Source organism: Mustelus asterias, chromosome 8, assembly GCF_964213995.1.
Source record: "Mustelus asterias chromosome 8, sMusAst1.hap1.1, whole genome shotgun sequence".
Taxonomy (NCBI): Eukaryota; Metazoa; Chordata; class Chondrichthyes; order Carcharhiniformes; family Triakidae; genus Mustelus; species Mustelus asterias.
In genome coordinates this window covers 134246395-134269076 of record NC_135808.1, presented here as the reverse complement: position 1 = coordinate 134269076, position 22682 = coordinate 134246395, and the positions used below count along the sequence as shown (strand labels likewise).

Here is a 22682-nt window from a genome sequence, read left to right as displayed (position 1 = left end):
CAAATATCTCTGCTAGGGGACCCGCAATTTCCTCTCTAGCCTCCCATAATGTCCTGGGATCCATCAGGTCCCGGGGATTTATCTACCTTGATGCACTTTAAGACTTCCAGCACCTCCTTCTCTGTTATATGTACATTCCTCAAGACATCACTATTTATTTTCCCCAGTTCCCTAACATCCATGCCTTTCTCAATAGTAAATACCGATGAGAAATGTTCATTTAGGATCTTACCCATCTCTTGTGGATCTGCACATAGATGACCATGTTGATCCTTAAGAGGCCCCGCTCTCTCCCTAGTTACTCTTTTGCACTTTATGTATTTGTAGAAGCTTTCGTGCTGTAGACATCGACAGGACCAGAAGATTCTGTTGGCACGGTGGCACAGTGGTTAACCCTCTCAACCTGAGGAACCTGGGTTCAATTCCTGAATATCTGTGTGGACTTTGCACATTCTCCCCGTGTCTACGTGGGTTTCCTCCGGGTGCTCCAGTTTCCCCCCACACTCCAAAGATGTGTTGGTTTGATGGATTAGCCGTGGTAAATGTGTGGGGTTACAGGGATAGAGCGGGGGAGAGGGCCTGGGTGGGATACTCTGTCAGAGAGTCAGTGCAGACTGGATGGGCTGAATGGCATCCTTTTGCACTGTAGAGATTCTATGATTTGGCAATACAGTTTGAGGATTTCTGAAGGAAAGCAGAAGTGAAAGTTCTGCACATGAATAAAATCTTTTACGGGCCGGGCTAAACTCTGGTGCACTCAGTGCTTTTAGGTTTTTAACAGTCATCTCGAGTTGATGAGTCATGACACCATGTGAATTATTGCACTCAGCATATTTGCAGAGTAACACTGGGCAGGCAGTGAGACTGCTGGTCTCCGAACAATCCCGAGGAAATACAAGTCCAGTTTCCTTAAAAGCTGGGAAGTGTCCAGGGTGAAGTGCACGGAATATTCAAATCAAAGCCAGACCATTACGGAGAGGAGATCAGAAACACTTCTCACACAACGGACGCGGGAGAGCGTAACTACATCCCACAAAAGACAGCTGGTATCTAAAGTTTATTTATTAGTCACAAGTACGGCTTACATTAACACTGCAATGAAGTAACTGTGAAATTCCCCTAGTCGCCACACTCTGGCGCCTGTTTGAGCCAATGCACCTATCCAGCACGTCTTTCAGAGTGTGGGAGGAAACTGGAGCAGCCGGAGGAAACCCACGCAGACACGGGGAGAATGTGCAAACTCCACACAGACAGTGACCCAAGCCGGGAACTGAACCCGGGTCCCTGGTGCTGTGAGACAGCAGTGCTAACCACTGTGCCGCCCCATCCCAGAATAATATCAAATCTGCGATGGATAGATATTTGCTTTCCTTGAGTAATAAAGGAGATAGAGACAAGGTAGGTGGATGGAGTTTGAAAACAGATCAGCCATGATCGCACTGAACAGCAGAGCATTCTCGATGGGCTGAATGGCCTCCTCTTTATATTGTTCCATAAAAGCCTTTGATTTGACATTCTTTGCAGGAAGCAGTTGGACATGACAGCGAATAACTTCTCCTTGAACCAAGCGACGGACTTTCAGTTCACCACAGCCCCCAGTGCGGACTCAACAGATGAAGAGCGGAGGCTGAGAGAAGACCTCAACTATTTCTTCATGAGTCCATGTGAAAAATACAGAGCCAGGCGCCAATTACCTTGGAAGCTCTGCTTGCAAGTTTTGAAAATTGTCATGGTAACGACACAGGTAACAAAAATTGTTGGCATCAATAACTATTTAATGTTCATCGTGGAGAAACGTAGAAAGGAACGCTTGCCTTTTTATAGCGCCTTTCATGACCTCAGGATGTCCCAGAGTGCTTTACAACCAATGATCAGTGTTGTAATAGGTAAAGATAACCAAAGGCTGTTCTCCCCTTTGTGGGGAGAGCTGACTGGTGGTGATTTAACCTGAGGGTCACCACACCTCAGGCAAGGGGCAAGGTTGAGAAGGCAGGGCCTTCATGAATAGCCTCAGCTGGTGCAGGAATTGAACCCATGCTGTTGCTCTGCATCATGAACCAGCCATTTAGCCAACTGAGTTAAACTGACCCTCGCATAGTGTTGTACTATAGGAAACATGGCAGCCAATTAGCAGAGGAACAATGATGTGTTAATGACTAGATGGTCTATTTTAGTGATGTGAGTTGAGGATAAATATTATCTGCGACATTCCAAGATTACCCTCCTCATTTGATTCATAATAGCACTAAGAGATATTTTATGTCCACTTCAGAGGCCTTTGTTTAATGAAAGAAGACACGTCTAACACTGCACCAAGCCCTCAGCCGATGTTATCGTACTCAAGTCTCTGGGAATGGGACTCGAATGCAAAACTATCTGTTTTTAAAATTTATTATGTGAGAGGATGTGAGCAGCGCTGACAAGGTCAGCATTTGTTGCCCATTCCAAACTGCCCTCAAGCCGAGTGGCTTGCTAGACCCTTTCAGAGGGCAGTTAAGAGTCAACCACATTGCTGCGGGTTTGGAGTCACATGTGGGCCAGACTGGGTAAGCATGGCAGATTTCCTTCCATAAAGTGAACCAACTTTACAACAATTGATAATCGGTTCATGGTCACCATTACGGAAACTAGCTGTCAATTCCAGGTCTTATTCATTGAACTTTAACTTCCACCAGGCATTTAACCTCCGTCTCCAACAATTTAGCCCAGGAATCTGCATTATCACCAGAGTCCAATGACATGAACACTATGCCACCATATTCGAAAGTTTTGAAACAGCTCCTATCTACTCAATTAAAGGGTTATGTTTTATGATGTTCAGATGAAGTTGACCATCTTTCCACGTGGATCCTTTATCCATTTAACCTCCCTTCTCCTGCACCCCCCTAACCTTAACCCTAACCCTCCCCCCAACCCTAACCCTAACCCACCTCAACTTGAAACTATCCAAAGTTCTATCACACAAGTATGGGTTTTGTAATCGGTTATGAAGGAATGATGTACACTGTTCACTTTGCTAACAGCAGCCACACTGCTTCCATAAGCTTTAGAGTGGAAACTATGGGTGGAATTCTCCCATCTGGGACTAAGTTCCTTGGTGGGGGCGGGAATATGGAGTGTTTCCCACTGAGGACGCCAGCAGGAAACCACGCCACATCTTCCAGCTCCGACCTCATTAATTATGTGTTGGAGGTTTGGCGCCATATTCTGTGACAGGCTGTGTATGATGGCGAACATCCTGCCATCATACCCGGGTGCCATATTGAAAAGGTGCCCAACATCATTGAAGAAAGGAGTTTGATCTCCAGGAATACTCTAAGGCGGGGAGCTGGAACTCCTCAATGACACTGAATCTGGAAGATCCACCTGTAGCTGCTCCCATGACTCCCTGCTGCGGGGTTCTGGGGTCCAGGGTTGCTGCAGCCTCCATTCCCAGCTCTGGCAGCAGACACAGACATTGTTCAGATGAATGGGGACTTCTACACGCCACCTGGATGTGTTCTGGACTGAGGTGTTTTCACGCTGGCGTCACGGAGAATCAGGCGTGGATGGAAGACTTTGGTCGGGTATTCATCCACATCCCCATCAGCAGAATGCCAATCAGTTTCATGCCAGCCTCAAGCGGGTTTTCTGACCCCCATTGCAGGCACCAACGGAATGTCCAGTGTGAATTTCATGCCCGCTGAATTCTCCCCTGCCCTCCACTGATCCCACGCTGGCAGGAGCAATGGGAGGATTCTGTCTTTACTGTCATTGAGCATCTCAGCGAGTGTGCAGCCTTCTCCAGGTGACCTGTGGCAACATGTGAGCAGCGCAGACAACGGCGCAACTCTCCAATCAGTCCAAAAAATGGAATCAGCTCTTGGTGTTTTCAGAGAGTCACGTGCTGAAATTAAAGGAAAGATTATTTAGAGTCATAGAGGTTTACAGCATGGAAACAGGCCCTTCGGCCCAACTTGTCTGTGCTGCCGTTTTTTTTTTAAAACCTCTATGCAAACTCAGAAATCAGGATAGATTTGATAGAGTGGATAAGGAGAATCTGTTTCTGGGAGGGTCAATAAGCAGCTTTAAGACAATTGACAAAGGAGCTGGCGGTCACGTGCACTGTTTTTTACACAGTAACTTGTTGTGTAAAACCGTTCCTTCACTCTCGCTGGAAACCTACTAGAGGCCAGCATGAAATTCATTTGAATCCTGCAAATGGGATGCCGATGAAGATCTAACCCCCATCCCTGCCCAAGGCCTGATTCTCTTCAGGGCTAGAAACCTGCCGAGAAACATGTTTGGTACAACATGGCCTGCCAACGTCGAGATCTGAACGATGCCTGGGATTGTCTCTGGAGTTCAGAATGGATCTGACAGCGATCCTGGATCCTGGAACATGACAGCAGTGGGGGAGGGGGGGGGGGGCGCGGGAGGAAGGTGCGGAGTGGCATCTACAGGTGGATCTTCCAGAGTCCATCTTCCAGCTTCAGAAGGTTCCTCAGGAGGTGCTCCCGGAAACCGATGTTCACTTTCAGGATTGCTAAGCCCAGCATGCCAAGGAATGATAGCAGAGGCCCGATGGCAGCAGGAATGGAACCAACACCGTTAAAAACCATTTCCTCTTCACAGACCTCAGAGCTCCCTCCCCAAGCTTCATCCTGCCTCTCACTGGGAATTTCTCAACCGTTTCCGCATTAGCCAATGCCTTTGTGCAACAAATTGAATAATATCCCTTCCACAAACATTCACACCCTGCAGCACCAACACACACACTGGCAGCCGTGTGTACCATCCACAAGATGCACTGCAGGAATTCACCAAGTTTCCTTAAGCAGCACCTTTCAAACCCACGACTTCTATCACTTCCCTTAGTGACAGAATCTACCACAACTACCCTCTGAAGTGGCAGAACGAGTGACTCCATTCCAGCAAAGTGTCGTGAGGTCGTGGTTCACTGGGACAGCTGATCACCACGTTCTCCATGGGCGACTAGGGATGGGCAATAAATGCCAACCTGGCAGACAGTGCCCACATTTTAGGAATGGATTTTTAATAATTGTGTCATTTGCACTCGGGATTTCCCATGTCTCCCGCGGTGTGCTTCGTGGTGGCAGAAGCGGCCCACCTTTGGCCTGTGGCGGGATCTTATGGTTCCCGCTGCTGTCAACAGGATTTCCTGTTGTTTCTCCAGCGCTCCTCCTCCCACCTCCACCCCCACCCCACCGTCATTGATGGGCCCGGAAGATCTGTCAGGTGTAATTTGTGACATTAGAAGGTCAGAGGAAAGGACTTAGTTATTGGTGAGATAAGGTGTATGATTATCTTACCCTGACAAGGTGGGTGGGGTGATCTAACAATTGCTCCTGTACTTCGCAGTGAGGGATAACTAAAACACTTGCAGATAATTCATGATGTTCATTCTGTCCCAATAATCGCGCTACTCTGTTATAATCACAAAGTGAAACTGTAATTTCACATCAGCGTAAGACAGATTTTGGGGTCCCCTACCGGATTCCCCGCCCCGGCTGCTCGCAGAGGCTCGAGAGAATTCCGCTCCGTGGTGCTGAGAGGTCGGACATTTAGGACTGAGATGAGGAGAAAATTCTTTGCTCAGAGGGTTGCGAATCTTTGGAATTCTCGGCCCCTGTGAAGCGTGGATATTTGGCCTTTGAGTATATGGAAGACTGAGTTTTTTTGGATATGAGGGAATCGAGGGATAAAGCTGCGGTCGAAGATCAGCCATGATTTTGTTGAATGGTGGAGCAGGGCTGCTGGGGCCAAATGGCCTGTTACTGCCCCATTCTCTGAAGTCCTTCAGGACTTTGTGGCCCCCGCAACGTGTTTTCCAGCAGAGGAGAAAGCTCACCATTCTCCACTGGCGGGATCTTCCTGTCCCAGTGATGTCTACAGCGTTTAGCCTGGCTCGCCCGTCCCGCCGATGAGTGGGGGGGGGGGTTGCATTTGGTGGGTGTGGTTTGCGCTGGAAAATCATGCCCTTTATGTTTAGTTTTATTTATTCATTTATTCATTCATGGGATATGGGAGTCGCTGGCTGGCCAGCATTTATTGCCCATCCCTGGTTGCCTGAGGGCAGTAGAGAGTCAACCACATTGTTGTGGCTCTGGAGTCATATGTAGGTCAGACCAGGTAAGGACAGCAGATTTCCTTCCCTAAAGGACATTAGTGAACCAAATGGGTTTTTCCAACAATCGACAATGGTTTCATGGTCATCAGTAGATTCTTAATTCCAGATATTTTTTATTGAATTCAAGTTCCACCATCTACTGTAGTGGGATTCGAACCCGGGTCCCTGGAACATTAGCTGAGTTTCTGGATTAATAGTCTAGTGATAATACCACTGGGCCTTTGCTAGTTAAGAATAACCATGGTGCTGTGTGATTGGAGTCACTGGTTAAGGATGGCAGATTTTCTTCCCTAAGGGACATTGCAACAACATGCCAACTTCAAGGTTGTCTTGACTGAAAATATCTTACCCAGATATTTTTTAAAAATCAAATCTTCAAGCTTCCATGCTGGTATTTGATGCTAATATGTGAACTATTAATCCAGTAACATATTCACTGCACCAGTATACACATGATAACCGGCGTCCTGCAACTTGAGATAACGCGCTGTGTCAAACTGAAGCAGTTTTGTTTGTTTGCGTTTTGATGAATTTGCTACAGTTTGGTCACAAAGTCATCACGTGTATATTTTTTAAAAAATCTACCTATCGCCAATATCTTCTCCCAGCGTCACCCGATACACAGGTTCTAACGTTTGCTCCATGGAGGGGCTGGGCTACTTTTGGATGTAGACTGTTTGCCGTGTGTTTTGGTTTGTAAATATGGCAGTCCGCTGTTTTCAACTGTACTCAACCTTTATTCAAGAGTCCCAGTAGCAGCTGTGAGGGGTTCAGCTGAGGAGCGATTGCTGTCTGGCGCTCAGAATATGTTCCAAAAGATGAAGTTCAGATTCACAAAGCTCCCACAGTGGTGAGAAAAGGACAAAACAGAAATGTTACCCATGAAAGAAAATAAATTGGTTTACTCTTGGCCCAGGAAGACGTTCAGTTGTAACGAAACAGCTACAGAAAAGTCAAAACCAGAAAGACCATCCAGCACTGACCGAGCGACTGGAAACAGCAAAGACACCCCCTCCGTAGACCCTGAAAAATCCTCCTTACGGGCATCTGGGCTGCTGAATAATCTCAGCAGGTCTGGTTATGGTGAGAGATGTGGAGATGCCGGCGTTGGACTGGGTAAGCACAGTAAGAAGTCTCACAACACCAGGTTAAAAAAGTCCACTCCATCTGACGAAGGAGCTGTGCTCCGAAAGCTTATGGTATTTGCTACCAAATAAACCTGTTGGACTTTAACCTGGTGTTGTGAGACTTCTTACTATGGTGAGAGAAACAGAGTTAATGATCAGAACTTTCCTGCCCTTCACACTGGCGGGATCTTCCAGTCCCGTCGATGGCGCACACCTGCCGCGGGTTTTGCAGCGTCAGGGGGAAGATTGAATGGGAAACCCCGCTGACAATGGCGGCACCAGAAGATCCCACTGCTGGCCAATGGCGGGCCACCTCTAGCAGCAAATCCCAATGCTTCAGGTCGTGACCTTTCATCAGAACAGCCTTTGCAACTTGTCCTGTCACCTTCAATGATTTGTGTATGTGTCGCACCCTCGCTCAACCCACAGCCCCCTCTCTTCCAGCAACCCCTCTGAAATTGTACTGATTAGTTTACATTTCACCTCCTCGTTATTTGTACCAGAATGTATCACTGCACACTCCTCTGTATTCAATTTAATTGCCAGGTTGCTGCCCATTTTACCAGTCGATCTCCTCCTAAAGTCTATTCGCATCATCCTCCTTGTTTACAACATTTTTGAGTTTCACGCAATCAACATTTAACGTTTGTCTTGTTCTGACAATAAGCATCACACAAGTAGTCTGCCCTGACCCTTCCCCCTCCCCTGAACCCCAACTTCTCCTCCTGCCCCCATCCCTCCCTCCCTCCCTCTCCTCTCCCTCCTTCCCTCCCTCCACCCCTCCTCCCTCTATATGCTCCTATTGAGTTCTAGCCTGTTCGATTTTTCCTGAAGCCTATAACATCTCAGTTCTCCTATTCTGGTTCGATAGGAGTGAATACTTGTTTTATTATTACATTAACAATCTCATTGTGAATCATTATTATTGTCAATTACCTTGGTTTACATCCAATGTACAGCACAGAAACATACCATTCAGCCCACCCAATCCATGCTAGCGTTTAGGCCTCCTCCCACCCTACTCCACCTAAATCTAGCAGCATCTCATTCGATTCCTTTCAACCTTGTCTTGCCATCTATGCTATTTGCCTCAACAAGTCCTAATTGTGGAGAGTTCGCCATTCTCACTACTCATTGGGTTAAGAATTTTAACATCATAGAATCCCAACAGTATAGAAGGAGGCCATTCAGTCCATCCAGTCTGCACTGACCCTCCAACCAAGCATTCTAACCAGATCCATCCACCACCCTTTCCCCGTAACCCCATGTATTTACCTCGCTAATCCCCCTAACCTGCACATCTTTCGACACTAAGGGGCAATTTAGCATGGCCAATCCACCTAACCTACATACCTTTGGACACTAAGGGGCAATTTAGCATGGCCAACCCACCTAACCTACATACCTTTGGACACTAAGGGGCAATTTAGCATGGCTAACCCCCCAACTTAAACATTTTTGGACATTAAGGGGCAATTTAGCATGGCCAATCCACCTAACCTGCACATATTTGGACTGTGGGAGGAAACCGGAGCACCCGGAGGAAACCCACGCAGGCACGGGGAGAACGTTCAAAGTCCACACAAAGCCGGAATTGAACCCAGATGCTGGGAAGCCGCAGTGCTAACCACTGTGCCACCGTGCTGCACACAACTCGAGGTAAGGTGTCACTGCCCTGGATCTTTAGCAAGGAGGGAATGGCAGGTGAGAGGGGGTAGGGGAATTCCAGTTTGTGACAAATCTCTGAATTTTCCAGCACTTTGAACAGCCAGCAATGTGTGTCTTTCAGCTGATTGCCTTTGGCCTGAGCAATCAACTCGTTGCATCATTCAAAGAGGAAAATTCCATCGCATTTAAACACCTCTTCCTGAAAGGATACCAAGACACGGATGAGAACGAGGGCAGCTTTGTTCTTTATACTCAACAGGACGTTTATGACAGTGTTTCTTACGCTATCAATCAGGTATACAGTCAATCCAACTCTTTATATATTTGAAATTTTCCAGAAGGAAGATTGGAATAATGTTAAATATATTTGATTTGATTTATTATTGTGACATGCAGACAGTGAAAAGTATTGTTTCTTGCGCACTACACAGACTATACAGACAAAAGGAAAGGAGAGGGTGCAGAATGTAATGTTACAGTCATAGCTGGGCTGTAGAGAAAGATCAACTTTCTCTACGAGGTAGGTCCATTCAAAAGTCTGACGGCAGCAGGGAAGAAGCTGTTCTTGAGTCAGTTGGTACGTGTCCTCAGACTTTTGTATCTTTTTCCCAAACAGAAGAAGGTGGAAGAGAGAATGTCCGGGGTGCGTGGGGTCCTTGATTATGCTGGCTGCTTTTCCGAGGCAGTGGGAAATGTAGACAGAGTCAATGGATGGGAGTCTGGTTTGAGTGATAGAGTGGGCTTTGTTCTTGACCTTTTGTAGTTTCTTGTGGTCTTGGACAGAGAAGGAGTCATACCAAGCTGTGATACCCAGGATGTGGAGATGCCAGTGTTGGACTGGGGTGGGCACAGTAAGTAGTCTCTCAACACCAGGTTAAAGTCCAACAGGTTTATTTGGTAACATGAGCTTTCAGAGTGCTGCTCCTTCATCAGGTGAGTGATGATAAAGGAGCAGCGCTCCGAAAGCTCGTGATACAAACAGAAAGAATGCTTTCTATGGTGCATCTGTAAAAGTTGGAAAGAGTTGTAGCGGACATGCCAAATTTCCTTAACCTCTTAACCAGTTCTTAGTCACTGTGATAATGTAGGAACTGAGGCTTGTGTGCAGGGATGTCCCACAAAGAACAATGTGATAATGGCGTAATCAATCGGGACCAATGACCTTGTTGGGTAGTTTGCTCCATCTGTTGGGAGGTTTTAGCTAACTTGGTAGGGAGATGGGAACCAGGAGGTAATGTTGGAGAAGAAAATCCTGGTGCACACAGAATTGGGAGAGACAGACAGCACAAGAGTAAGAAATAATAAATTACTAGGTAAAGTCAGAGTCAAAGGGAATGTTGTGAAGGTCTAGATGAGATTTAGTGTGCAGATCTGTAATGCAGGTACACTTATAAATAATGCTGGTGCGCTGCAGGTAGCCACGGTGACGAGGTGTTAACAAAAACCTGGCTCAAAATAGGACAGGACTGCGTAACTCCATGGATAAAATGTGTTCAGGAAAGACAGGGAAGGGAGGATAGGAGGACAGGTGGCAGCATTGATTAAGGAGAATCTTACAGTGCTGGAGGAGTCAAGGTCAGAATCTATTTGTTTAGAACTAAGATATAATAGAGGTCCCCTTACACTTTGGATTTATATCATTGGTGCCATCACAGGGTAGGTCTAGGTAAGGTGCTCTTTCAGAGAGTCGGTACAGACTAGATGGGCTGAATGGCCACCTTCTGCATTGTAGGGATTCTGTGGTTTCTGGAGTGCATTCAGAAGGATTTCAATGAGGATGGGAATGTTGCTGAATCAGGATTTGGGAATGGGGTTGGGTTAAGTGAATCAAGTGTCAATGGGGAACATTGAGAGGGCAGTTGACATTGAATGGTAAAGTTTAGATTAGCTATTGGAAAGAACAAGGAAAACCAGAGTGTTTCCCGCTGGCATTAGCAGTGCCTGTCATTCCCCCACTTCTAGCATTTAAAAATATTCATAAAACAAAACATGCTGGCCAGGAAACTCCAATCTCACCACACAGGCAAGAGGGTGAACCACGTTCCGCCGTCCCCCCTTTGTTTTTCTTTCTTTCCTTTCATGCTTTGAATGCATCTTGAGCCTTTGTTCCTCACCGCAATGTTTATAAACATTCTGCCTTTGATTGACAGGTTGGATCAATTACCCACTAGCCAGGAGGTTTCACTTCTTTTCTGACCAAGGTCAACACCTGCCTCCAGCCCGAGCCCACCCAAGCCCCAGATCCCTTGGGAAAGAAAGCCTCCCTCTGCAGCCTTGCAGTGACAGTGGGGCACGTGGGCACTGCATTTACCTCCTTGCCCCCCCCACCCGCTCAAGAGTCCAAGGCACCAGGTTGAAGTTTGTCAGGACCAGCATAAAATCCCACCCGGTGGCCTTCCCCCTGGGGTGGAGGCGGCATACCCAGAGTCCGGGAATGAATGTACAGAGAAGCCAATAGTTAAGCTGTTTGATGAACCCTTTGTGAACAACACCCACCTGTGTGGCGTGACCTGTTGACACGCAGTAGGGATTGGTTTGAATGATCATTCAGTCTGTTTTACCAGGGGAAGCTGCTTTAAGAAAGAGTGGAGGGTATTGTATTCTGCTTTTTAATATCTTGTGCCCTGCTGTTCACCATAATTATTTAATTCCATGTACTTTCCCTCCAAGTATTTGCAGTTGCAGAGTATGGCAGTCGGGAATTATGCGTACGATACAAATGCAAATAATAAGACATCTTTACAAATCTGTAAGCAGCTGTATGAGAGATACATTCCAGTTATCCCGAATGACAAACTTTCAGTCACCCCAACGGTTGAGACAGGTAAGAGAGACGGAGCAGGTCGTTCTGGAGAGAATTAAAAAGATAGACATGGATTTTTAAGCTGCTCTCACCATGTCCCACAGCATTTACAGCAAAGCAAGTCACTATTGTAAGGAACGATTCTCCCATCCCGCTGCATGAATAAATTAGCGGAGACGGATAAGCGCGATCCGCACTGGGTGTCCGAGCGCCTCTCCCAGCACCAGATATCTGGTGCCGTCACCTCCGCACGGAGTGGGGGGGGGGGGCTTTATATATAATTTAAATATGATTAAACGGCCCAGGAGTGAATTCCCTGGGCCCTCTAGCCTCGCTCTTCCCCCCACTCCACCCCCCCTGCTAGGAGCCGTTCATTCCAGTGGGTTTTACAGGAGCCCCCCACTTTTGGAGAGCTAGCAGCCTGACCCCACTAGAGTGAAGGGGGGGTGCAATCAGGGCCCCCCCCCCCGCACAGGGTCAGGTGGCACAGGGTGCCCCCTGGGCATTGGCATTTCGGCAGTGCCAGCCTGTACCCCAGACACTGCCCATCGGGCATGGAGCAGTATCAAGGGACCGGGACATGTGGGGGGGTGGGGGCTATTGTGGGCGGGGCCTGATGGGGCAATCGGTGGGGGTGGGGGGTTCTGCCGCCACTCTGCAGACAGGATTGGTGGGGGAAGGAGGGAGGCCAGTGATCGGGGTGGGCTGGAGTGGGGTGGGGGGGGGAGAGGGGGGGAGAGGGGGGGGGGGTGGGGTCAGCACTGTGAGGGGGAGTTGGGGCTGTGTGGGGGAGGGGCGGGGTGGGTTGGCACTCTCGGGGGGGGGGGGGGGTGGGGTGGAGTGTTGTGGGGGATGTCGTGGCTGGGCCTGGACATGATCGGGGGGGGGGGGGGGGGGGGGGGGGGGGCGATCGGGCCATGGGGAGGGTCGCACAACCAGCGATGCGGGGGTCGCAGGGCTGGCCAGCGATTGGCAGGCTGGCAGATAGGGGTCACTGTGCATGCGCCAATCTCGGCTCTGATAGATCGGCGCATACGCAGTGGCCCGCTCAGCACTGTGCTGCCGGCCTTTCCAGCGGGAATAGACCCCACCTACTGTTTTACAGAGTGATTCACGCGACTGCGCTTGCAGTGCACAGAGTGTGGGAGAGTCAATCTGAAACTCCTGCTGAAAAGACCAACGGGATTTACTCCAGTTTTCATGCAAATTCGGCACTTCGAATGTTTTGGGGAGAATCGTAATGTGGGAAATATGGTCACCACTGCAAGCTCTCACCGACAGCAATGTGAAAATGTCCATATAGCTTGCACTTGTGGTGTTGATTGTGGGTAAATATTACCCCGAACACTGAGGTCAGCATCCAAGTTCTTCTTTGAAAGGGTTCCATGGAAACTTTTACACCCACATCTGATTGATGCCTCGTTGGGAGGTGGCAGGTCTGACAGTGTAGCACCATCTGACTTCCAGTAGAAATCCCGGTGAGTGTGGTTTGCCACCATCACTTGCCAGGTCTCTCCTGACCCGTGTCTCCAATCCACCCTGCCCCTTCCTTTTGATTTGTTTTTCAGTGGATTGAGGTTGATTGTGTTGCCGGAGCTGTGGTCTCTGTAACGAGAGTGATCCCACGGTGTTAAACCCTCTGCCCCTGAACTCAAAAGGAAAGTGTGAAATTTCGAGTCCCCCCGGTAACTGTGGCCAAACGGCAGGAAGTGAAATACAGAAGCTTTACCTTTCTGACTTGTTGTTTGAGTGGGAAGATTGTTGTGAACAGTGGGGTAGTGGTAATGTCATTGGTTTAGTAATCCAGAAAGCCAGGCTAATGTTCTGGGTGAAACGCAGGTTCAAATCCCACCCTGCCAGCTGGTGGAATTGAAATTCATTTTTAAAAATGATTCTGGAATTGAAAGCTAGTCTCAGTAACAGTGACCACGAAACCGTCATCGATTGTGGTCAAGGCCCATCTAGTTCACTAACAAACTTTAGGGAAGGAAATCTGCCGTCCTTAACCAGTGACTGACTGCAAGGTAGCTAACGCTTAATGACTCTCAAAGGCAATTCGAGTGAGACAGAAAAGAAATGTGGACATTCCAGGGAAAGTGTCTTGTGCTGTAAATAATGCTGATTTGCAATCACAAAGGATAACACTCTGGGGAAAATGTAGATGTGTAGTTACTGAGAGAACAGCGTGTGACTAATTAGAATTGGACCATTCAAGCGGACAGCTTGATAATTTTATATTAGTTTTTAAAATAATATTAGCTCCACAGGTATTGGTCACAGAATGATGTAACAATTGAAATAAGGTTAATAGTTGCTGCAATGGATAATCTCATTTCTTCACATCACGTTTGGCTCAGTGACATATTGATTTGAAAATTCTTGTTTTCAAATCCCGCCAATACCTCATGCCTCCTCCCTCTCTCGGGAATCTCTTCCACCCACAGATCTCTGCCAAGATGTCTGTGATCCTCCATGTTTAAGCCTCTTGAGCACCCCCAGTTTTAATCGCTCTACCGTGAGGGCTGTGCCTTCAGCTGCCTGGACTCACCTCTGTGGGACTCACTCCATAAACCTCCCCATCTCTTTCTGTAAAACTGACCTCTTTGACCAAGCCTCTGGTTGCCTGTCCCACAATTGCCTCATGTGGCTCCGTGAGAAGTTGTGTTTGTGAAGGGATGCTTGATTATATTACAGCTCAATGGAAGTGGTTTGTAAGATCCTTGAAAAATCTGTCCTTGCCGTAGATTTCTAAGAGATGGCCATCTTTCTTTAACGCATAATAATTCTTCATCATAGAAATCATAGAAACCCTACAGTACAGAAAGAGGCCATTCGGCCCATCGAGTCTGCACCGACCACAATCCCACCCAGGCCCTACCCCCATATATTTTACCCACTAATCCATGCACCCCAGGACACTAAGGGGCAATTTTAGCATAGCCAATCAACCTAACCCGCACATCTTTGGATTGTGGGAGGAAACCGGAGCTCCCGGAAGAAACCCACGCAGACATGAGGAGAATGTGCAAACTCCACACAGACAGTGACCCGAGCCGGGAATCGAACCCAGGTCCCTGGAGCTGTGAAGCAGCAGTGCTAACCACTGTGCTACCGTGCCGCCCATCACTTTAGAATGGTAGGCCAGAATCTATGCCTGCTCTGTGTTGAGTTAGCTGATCATTATTGGGGGAGGTTAAGCTGTGGTGAGGCTGGGAGAGGGGTTCATAGAATCCCTACAGTGCAGAAGGAGGCCATTCGGCCCATTGAGTCTGCATCTACCACAATCCCACCCAGGCCTATTCCCATAACCCCACAGATTTACCCTGCTAACCCCCCTGACACTAGGGTCAATTTAATATGGCCAATCAACCTAACCCACACATCTTTGGACTGTGGGAGGAATCCAGAGCACCCGGAGGTAACCCACACAGACATGGGGCGAACGTGCAAATTCCACACAGACAGTGACCTGAGGTCGGCATTGAACCTGAGTCTCTGGCGCTGTGAGGCAGCAGGGCTAACCACTGTGCTACTGCACTGCCCAATCACCTTCCTAAAAAGCAGGGAGAGGGAAATTGGACTCCGTACGTGCATCTAATCCTTATCTAGTGACTCCTGGTGGGACTGACAAGTGCGTGAATGCATGAGGGAATTCTGGCTTGTCCAATGTTAGGATACCAGATCAGAAACTCCAAGGTATATCCTGAAGCCAGACTAGACCCCAACAAATTTCTATTTTGGTGTTAATGTTAGGATAAGTTGTTTCATTCCGGGTGCGATTCTACTGACACACTGGGGAGCTTTTATCAAACTAACTTTATTTAACAACACAGTTTAACTATAACAAATGAATTAGCTTAACTTTCAATGATTGAACAATATTTAAACATGACAAGGTACAACTCTTAACTGCTAACCTATCACTATGAGTTCCAATCCAGCATATTTCCCAAATAGCCTTAAACCTCTCTTTAAAATTAATTAGCAAAACACAGGCATGCTTGCTTGTGACTTAGATTAACAGTCCTGGAGTTTTCAGAAAACCTCTGGAGAGAGAGACACACAGAGAGGCACTGCTTCCTTCTGGCAGCAACTGCTTGTATTTTGAAATGAAACTGAAACTCTCTTTTTTCCTGCAAGCTTAGGTCCTTGCATTACTACATGGCTCTGTTTTTGCCAATCAACCTAATCAAAATTTCACACTGAAACCCCAGGGGGAACCTAAGTAAACACAAATGCTTTAGCTCTGCTTAAACAAATACTCCATCTCTAAATTGAGTACTTATCTTGTTCCCCCAGCTACTAATTTAAAGATTTCCCTAGATAAACCTGTAAAACAGAGCTGGATTTTAAACATCCCCTTTGCAACAAACATGATATAAATATATATCTTAAAGGCACAGTCTCATCACACTGCCAGCTGCCCACAATGGGGTAACTATCTGACACTCTCACATGGACATTGGACGCTTTGGTGAGGTGCAGGGAGATACCTGGGAAATTCTTGGACATCCTGTTCAGAAGAGACAAAGGAAACAAGTGAACAGGGAACAATTACATGAACAAACTAAAATTGCCCAGTATCTCCCTGGGACTATTAATTTATCTGATACCATTTCAACAATTCATTTGACCACTTGTGTTTTTGACTTCGGGGTCAGGAATAGTTCATGATACAGTTATAGAGTCATAGAGGTTTACAGCATGGAAACAGGCCCTTAGGCCATGCTGCCCCTTTTTTAAATCCCTAAGCTAGTCCCAATTGCCCGGATTTGGCCCATATCCCTCTATACCCATCTTACCCATGTAACTGTCTAAACGCTTTTTAAAAGACAAAATTGTACCTGCCTCTACTACTACTTCTGGCAGCTTTTTCCAGACACTCGCCACCCTCTATGTGAAAAAATTGTCCCTCTGGACCCTTTTGTATCTCTCCCCTCTCACCTTAAACCTATGCCCTCTAATTTTAGACTCCCCTACCTTTGGGAAAAGATATTGACTATCTAGCTGATCTGTGCCCCTCATTATTTTATAGACCTCCATAAGATCGCCCCTCAGCCTTCTACGCTTCAGAAAAAAAAGTCCCAGTCTATCCAGCCTCTCCTTATAACTTATACCATCAAGTCCCATTAGCATCCTAGTAAATCTTTGTTGATGGGTTTTCTCTGTCCTTGAGAAAAAACGATGCATGTTTTTATTCAATGATGAATTGTAGCTAATTGTAATTTGTTTCCTGGCAGATTGTTTAAATATCGAACCAAGTGACCCACCAAAAGAATGGAAAATGAGCAATTCATCATTTTTTGACCTGGAATTTTACCGGTAATGTATAGAGATTGGGGAGGCTGCGTTATATTCCCTAGAGTTTCAAAGAATGAGGGATGACCTCATTGAAATTGGAGAATTCTTACAGGGAGTGCCAGGGTGGATGTAGATAAGATGTTTTCCCTGGCTAGGGTGAGTCTAGAACCAGGAGACATAATCTCAGGATGAGGGGTCGGCCAGTTAGGACTGGGCTGAGGAGGAATTTCTTTGTTTAGAGAGTGGTGAATCTTTGGAATTCTTGACCCCCACGGGGCCATGGAAGCTCAATCATTGAGTATGTTCCAAACAGAAATCCATAGGTTTCTAGATACTCCTGACATTAGGGGATATGGAGTTAGCACGGGAAAGTGGTGGTGAGTTAGATCATCAGCATGATCATATTGAATGATGGAACAGGCTTGATGGCTGAATGGTCTACTCCTGTTCCTATGTTGCTATGTACTCTGTATCCGATGGTGTAGGATAGATTCACAGATATATATAGCACAGTATGCATAATGTCCAACTTGACCTGTACAAATTGGTGTGCATGTGTGTGTCTGTGCATTTGTGCGTACGTGTGTGTGTGTGTGTGCGTGTGTGTATGTGTGTGAGTAGATTTATGGATTTAATTTATTATTGTCACATATTAACACAGTGAAAAGTACTGTTTCTTGCGCGCTATACAGACAAAATATACCTTTAATAGACAAGGAAACGAGTGCAGAATGTAGTGTTACAGTCATAGCTAGGGTGCAGAGAAAGATCAACTTAATGCAAGGTTAGTCCATTCAAAAGTCTGACGGCAGCAGGGAAGAAGCTGTTCTTGAGTCGGACCTCAGACATTTGTATCTTTTTCCCGAAGGAAGAAGGTGGAAGAGAGAATGTCCGGGGTGCGTGGGGTCCTTAATTATGCTGGCTGCTTTGCCGAGGCAGCAGGAAGTGTAGACAGAGTCAATGGATGGGAGGCTGGTTTGTGCGTGTACATGCGTGTGTGTATGTGCATGTGTGTGTGTGTGCATGTGTGTATGTGCATGCATGTGTGTGTTTGTGTGTGTAGTGTTTGCCTCTATCGATTACTATATTGCGCTTTAGATGCGTTAGTGCTCTGAATTATTTTCTCTTTGTTTTTATTAAGGTTAATAGTTCTGGAACTCTCCTTTAAGCTAAAGGGGATTGATCTACAAACTATTCGCAACAATGAATTACCAGACTGCTATGAGTTTGGAATTACAGTGAGTAATTCACCTCCTTCCACTGACTCTCCCCCCGTGTGACTGAGCTGTCAATAAGGAATGATCTGGGTGTATGCATGGGCTGGTGAATATTAGAAAAAGGAATGGCAAGTGGGGAAACCAAACGTGTAAATGTCCCTTTCAATGGTTCAAACACACTGGGGAGCAACGTTTTGTGTCCAGTTTAAATTGCAGCTGCATGTTTAGCTCCTAAATATTTTCTCAGTAAATTCTGGGACAGATGGGAGAATAGTGAGGGAAACATGTCATCAGGGAACTCGATAATTCAGAGATTATTTCTTCATAGAATCCCTACCGGAGAGAAGGAGGCCATTCGGCCCACCGAGTCTGTACTGACCATGATCCCACCCAGACCCTATTCCCATAACCCCACACATTTACCCTGCTAATCTCCCTGACACTAAGGTTAATTGAGCACGGCCAATCAGCCTAACCCGCACATCTTTGGACTGTGGGAGGAAACTGGAGCACCCGGAGGAAACCCATGCAGACACAGGAGAATGTGCAAACTCCACCAGAGAGTGACCCGAGGCCGGAATTGAACCTGGGTCCTTGGCACTGTGAGGCAGCAGTGCTAACCACTGTGCCACCGTGCTACCCTGATTGGTGGGACCAATCTCCCAATTCCAGGAGAATAATGGTTTGAGAAACAGAAGATGAAATGAGAAGAAAGCCTAAATGAGAATGAGTGAATTAACCAGTGTTAGGATCGCGGACCGGAATCCAAATTACATTAGGAAGTCAGACTAGTTTTATGTTTTGACTTAAATGTGAGTTTAGGGTGCTTCACTCCAGCATTAATTCCGCTGACAAATAACAGATTTTTGTAGTAAAACAAATTTTATTTAATAACGTAGTTTAAATATAACAAATGATGCAGCTTAACTATTAACAGTTGAACAATAGTTAAAAAATGAAATTTAATTTCTAAATTATCACTCTTTCAGTTCCAAATAAGCAACATTCTCTTACAGACTTAAAATTCCACTTTAAATGCAGTTAGCAATCATAACTGTACTTGCTATAAGTAGACAGCCTTGAAGCTTTCATGGAGATTTTATGGAAAGAACAGCTTGCATAAAACCTCTGTCTTTAAACAAACCCCAGCAAAAACTGAAAACTACTTTTTCTCTGCTACAGACCCAGCTCCTCCCATTAACCACATGATCATATAGCCCTGTCAATCAACCTAATCAGAAAGCCCAGGGGAAATCTTCAAACTATAAACATAAATCCATTAGCTCTCTCCTAAGTAAACACTGAATGGCTAAAATGAGTAATTATCCTGCTGTCTCTCAGCATCTGAGCTGTATTCCTCCCAGACATACTGACTACCTATAGCACAGAACTGAATTTTAAACATTCCCTTTAAGCATAAACAAATATATATATCCATGGTAACTACTGTACCACGCTATGAAATTACATACTTGAGAAATAAAATGAGGGAAAGATTGGACAAGGAGAGAAGAAAAAAATAGAAAAAGTATTAAAATGTTACAAATTTGAAATGTAACTATTTTAAAATTTCCTAAAACAATTCACAACCTGAGGGAATGAGACTCTAAACTTACCAATTGCATCCATTCTGGGACAAAGAGGTTGATTGGCAGTCAGTAACAATTACCACATGATTACCCAGTATACCACCTTCAACATTCACCCCCTGCATCACCGACTGTACTATTTACAAGATGCACTGCAGCATTGCAACAAGACTCCTTCGACAACACATTTCAAATACGCAACATCTACCGTCTAGAGGGACAAAAGCAGCAGATACCTGAGAACACTACCACCTGGGGGTTTTCCCCTCCAAGTCACTCTCCATCCTGTCTTGGAAATGTATTCATTCCTTCATTGTCCCTGGGTCAAAATCCTGGAACTCCTTCTCTAACAGCACTGTGGGGAGGGGGGGGGGGGGGGGTGTGTTGGGGGGGGGGGGGGGTGGCTGCATCTGCATCTCAGGGACTGCAGCGATTCAAGAAGGCAGCTCACCACCACCTTCTCAAGGGCAATTAGGGATGGGCAATAAATGCTGGTCGAGCCAGCAACGCTTAAATCTCATGAAAGAATGAGACAAAGGTTAATTACTGGGCTGGAAAGTCTACGGCAAGTTTAATGGTTAATTCATAAGAAAATGTAGCAACTGAATGAGACTCATGGAGAGGTTAAGTGTTGGTTGGATGGTTTCTTTCACAAAGTTACAGATGGACAATGTTAATCATCCTCATGGTAATCTGGAATTCATCAGCTATCTCTTGCTTACAGGTTTTCAGCTGATTTTTGGGTCTGATTCCAGCTAGCTTCATTCAGAAACTCTTATTTTTCAGCAGACTCTGACTCAAAACATTCACGTTTTTAGTTTAAAATGAAGAGAAAACATCTCCTGCCCCTTTGGCCAGTCCCGAACCCTTAGTTTCCTTTGCACCTCTCCTGACGCTGTTGATTCCTTCAAGGAAGCACAATTCTACCGATCTTTCCCATTAGCCCCCCTTTCACCGAGCCTCTTGCACACCCCCCCACACATCACCCCCACCCCCAAACATCACCCCCTCCCCCAAACATCACCCCTCCCCCACACATCATCCCCTCCCCCACACATCACCCCCTCCCCACACATCACCCCCTCCCCACACATCACCCCCTCCCCACACATCACCCCCTCCCCACACATCACCCCCTCCCCACACATCACCCCCTCCCCACATATCACCCCCTTCCCACTCTGCGCTTTGACTCTGCCTCACTCTCTCCCATCAGTTCTCTTCACCTCCCCTTTCTTGCTTCCTCCGTATTGCCCCACTCAAATGCCCCCGTTTTGACCCTCCCACTACTCTCACCCCCCCCACCCCCCCCCCCACCCCTGCTATTCACCCGCTCTCTCCTCCAGGCATCTTCTCTCCCCCTTATGCCCATCTTTCCCCTCTCTTCCCTCTCTCCACCACCACCCCTCATGACACACACCTCCTCACTGCTCTCGCGCTTCCCTTGACATCCCAATCCTGTCCATTTTGCACCCCCGCCCCCCCCCCCACCCCCCCGTCCCCCCAATAGGCTGGTAAATATGAGCTCTCAGAAGAGGGAAGTAAACTGTGGAAAACATCCGACTGGAGTGGAATATTGTGGATGTTGGGATTGGGCGAAGAGGGAAGTGGATAGAGGAACATTTGCGGGGGTTTTACTGAGTTACTTCAAATGAAACTTGCACGGTGGCACAGTGGTTGGGGCGGCACGGTGGCACAGTGGTTGGGGCGGCACGGTGGCACAGTGGTTGGGGCGGCACGGTGGCACAGTGGTTGGGGGTGGCACGGTGGCACAGTGGTTGGGGCAGCACGGTGGCACAGTGGTTGGGGCAGCACGGTGGCACAGTGGTTAGCATTGCTGCCTCACAGTGCCAGGGACCCAGGTTTGATTCCGGCCTCGGGTCACTGTCTGTGTGGGGTCTGCACATTCTCCCCGTGTCTGTGTGGGTTTCCTCCGGGTGCTCTGGTTTCCTCCCACAGTCCAAAGATGTGCGGGTTAGGTTCATTGGCCATGCTAAATTGCCCCTTAATGTCCCAAAATGTATAGTTTAGGTAGATCAGCCATGGTAAATGTGCAGGGTTATGGGATAGGGCCTGGATAAGATGCTATGGAGAGTTGGTGTAAACTCAATGGGCCAATTGGCCGCCTTCTGCACGGGAGGGATTCTATGGTTTGATGGTATGGTTCTATGAACCATGGGTGAGTGGATGTAACGAGGGCTCTAACAATGTGATAGGGCACGGTACGAAGTCTCACAACACCAGATTAAAGTCCAACAGGTTTATTTGGAAACACAAACCTTTGGAGTGCTGCTCCTTCATCAGGTATGTTTACAATCACCGCATATATAGGCAAAGACACATTAGCAAGATAATTACAGATTGGAATGTGAAGAATGGTTGGAATGCGAGTCTTTACAGGTAATTAAGTCTTTACAAGTATGAACAGTATGCATGGAGAAACGGATAATCACAGATTAAAGAGGTGTGAATTGCCTCAAACCAGGACAGTAAGTAGGATTTTGCAAACCTGGGCAGTATGGTGGGGGTTAAAAGTAGAGTCACAGAGTCATAGAGGTTTACAGCATGGAAACAGGCCCTTTGGCTCAACTTGTCCATGCCACCCTTTTTTTTAAACCCCTAAGCAAATCCCAATTGCCCACATTTGGCCCATATCCCTCTATACCCATCGTACCCATGTAACTGTCTAAACACTTTTTAAAAGACAAAATTGTACCCGCCTCTACTATTACGTCTGGCAGCTTGTTCCAGACACTCACCATCCTCTGTGTGAAAAAATTGCCCCTCTGGACCCTTTTGTATCTCTCCCCTCTCACCTTAAACCTATGCCCTCTAGTTTTAGACTCC

General features: G+C 46.8%; 1 protein-coding gene across 3 annotated transcripts in view; it reads left to right on the top strand.

The window, feature by feature from the left end:
• Window positions 1-22682, top strand: part of LOC144497572 (mucolipin-2-like) — a 411267-nt gene that overhangs the window by 13450 nt on the left and 375135 nt on the right. For all 3 annotated transcript variants that reach the window (XR_013498562.1, XM_078219006.1, XM_078219007.1), the window contains exons 2-6: window positions 1525-1744; window positions 9047-9220; window positions 11596-11749; window positions 16969-17050; window positions 18171-18267. Coding sequence is in view for 2 of the 3 variants with exons in the window: in XM_078219006.1 (XP_078075132.1) it covers window positions 1538-1744; window positions 9047-9220; window positions 11596-11749; window positions 16969-17050; window positions 18171-18267 (714 nt within the window). In the remaining variant the exon portion in view is untranslated. The remainder of the gene's footprint in view (window positions 1-1524; window positions 1745-9046; window positions 9221-11595; window positions 11750-16968; window positions 17051-18170; window positions 18268-22682) is intronic.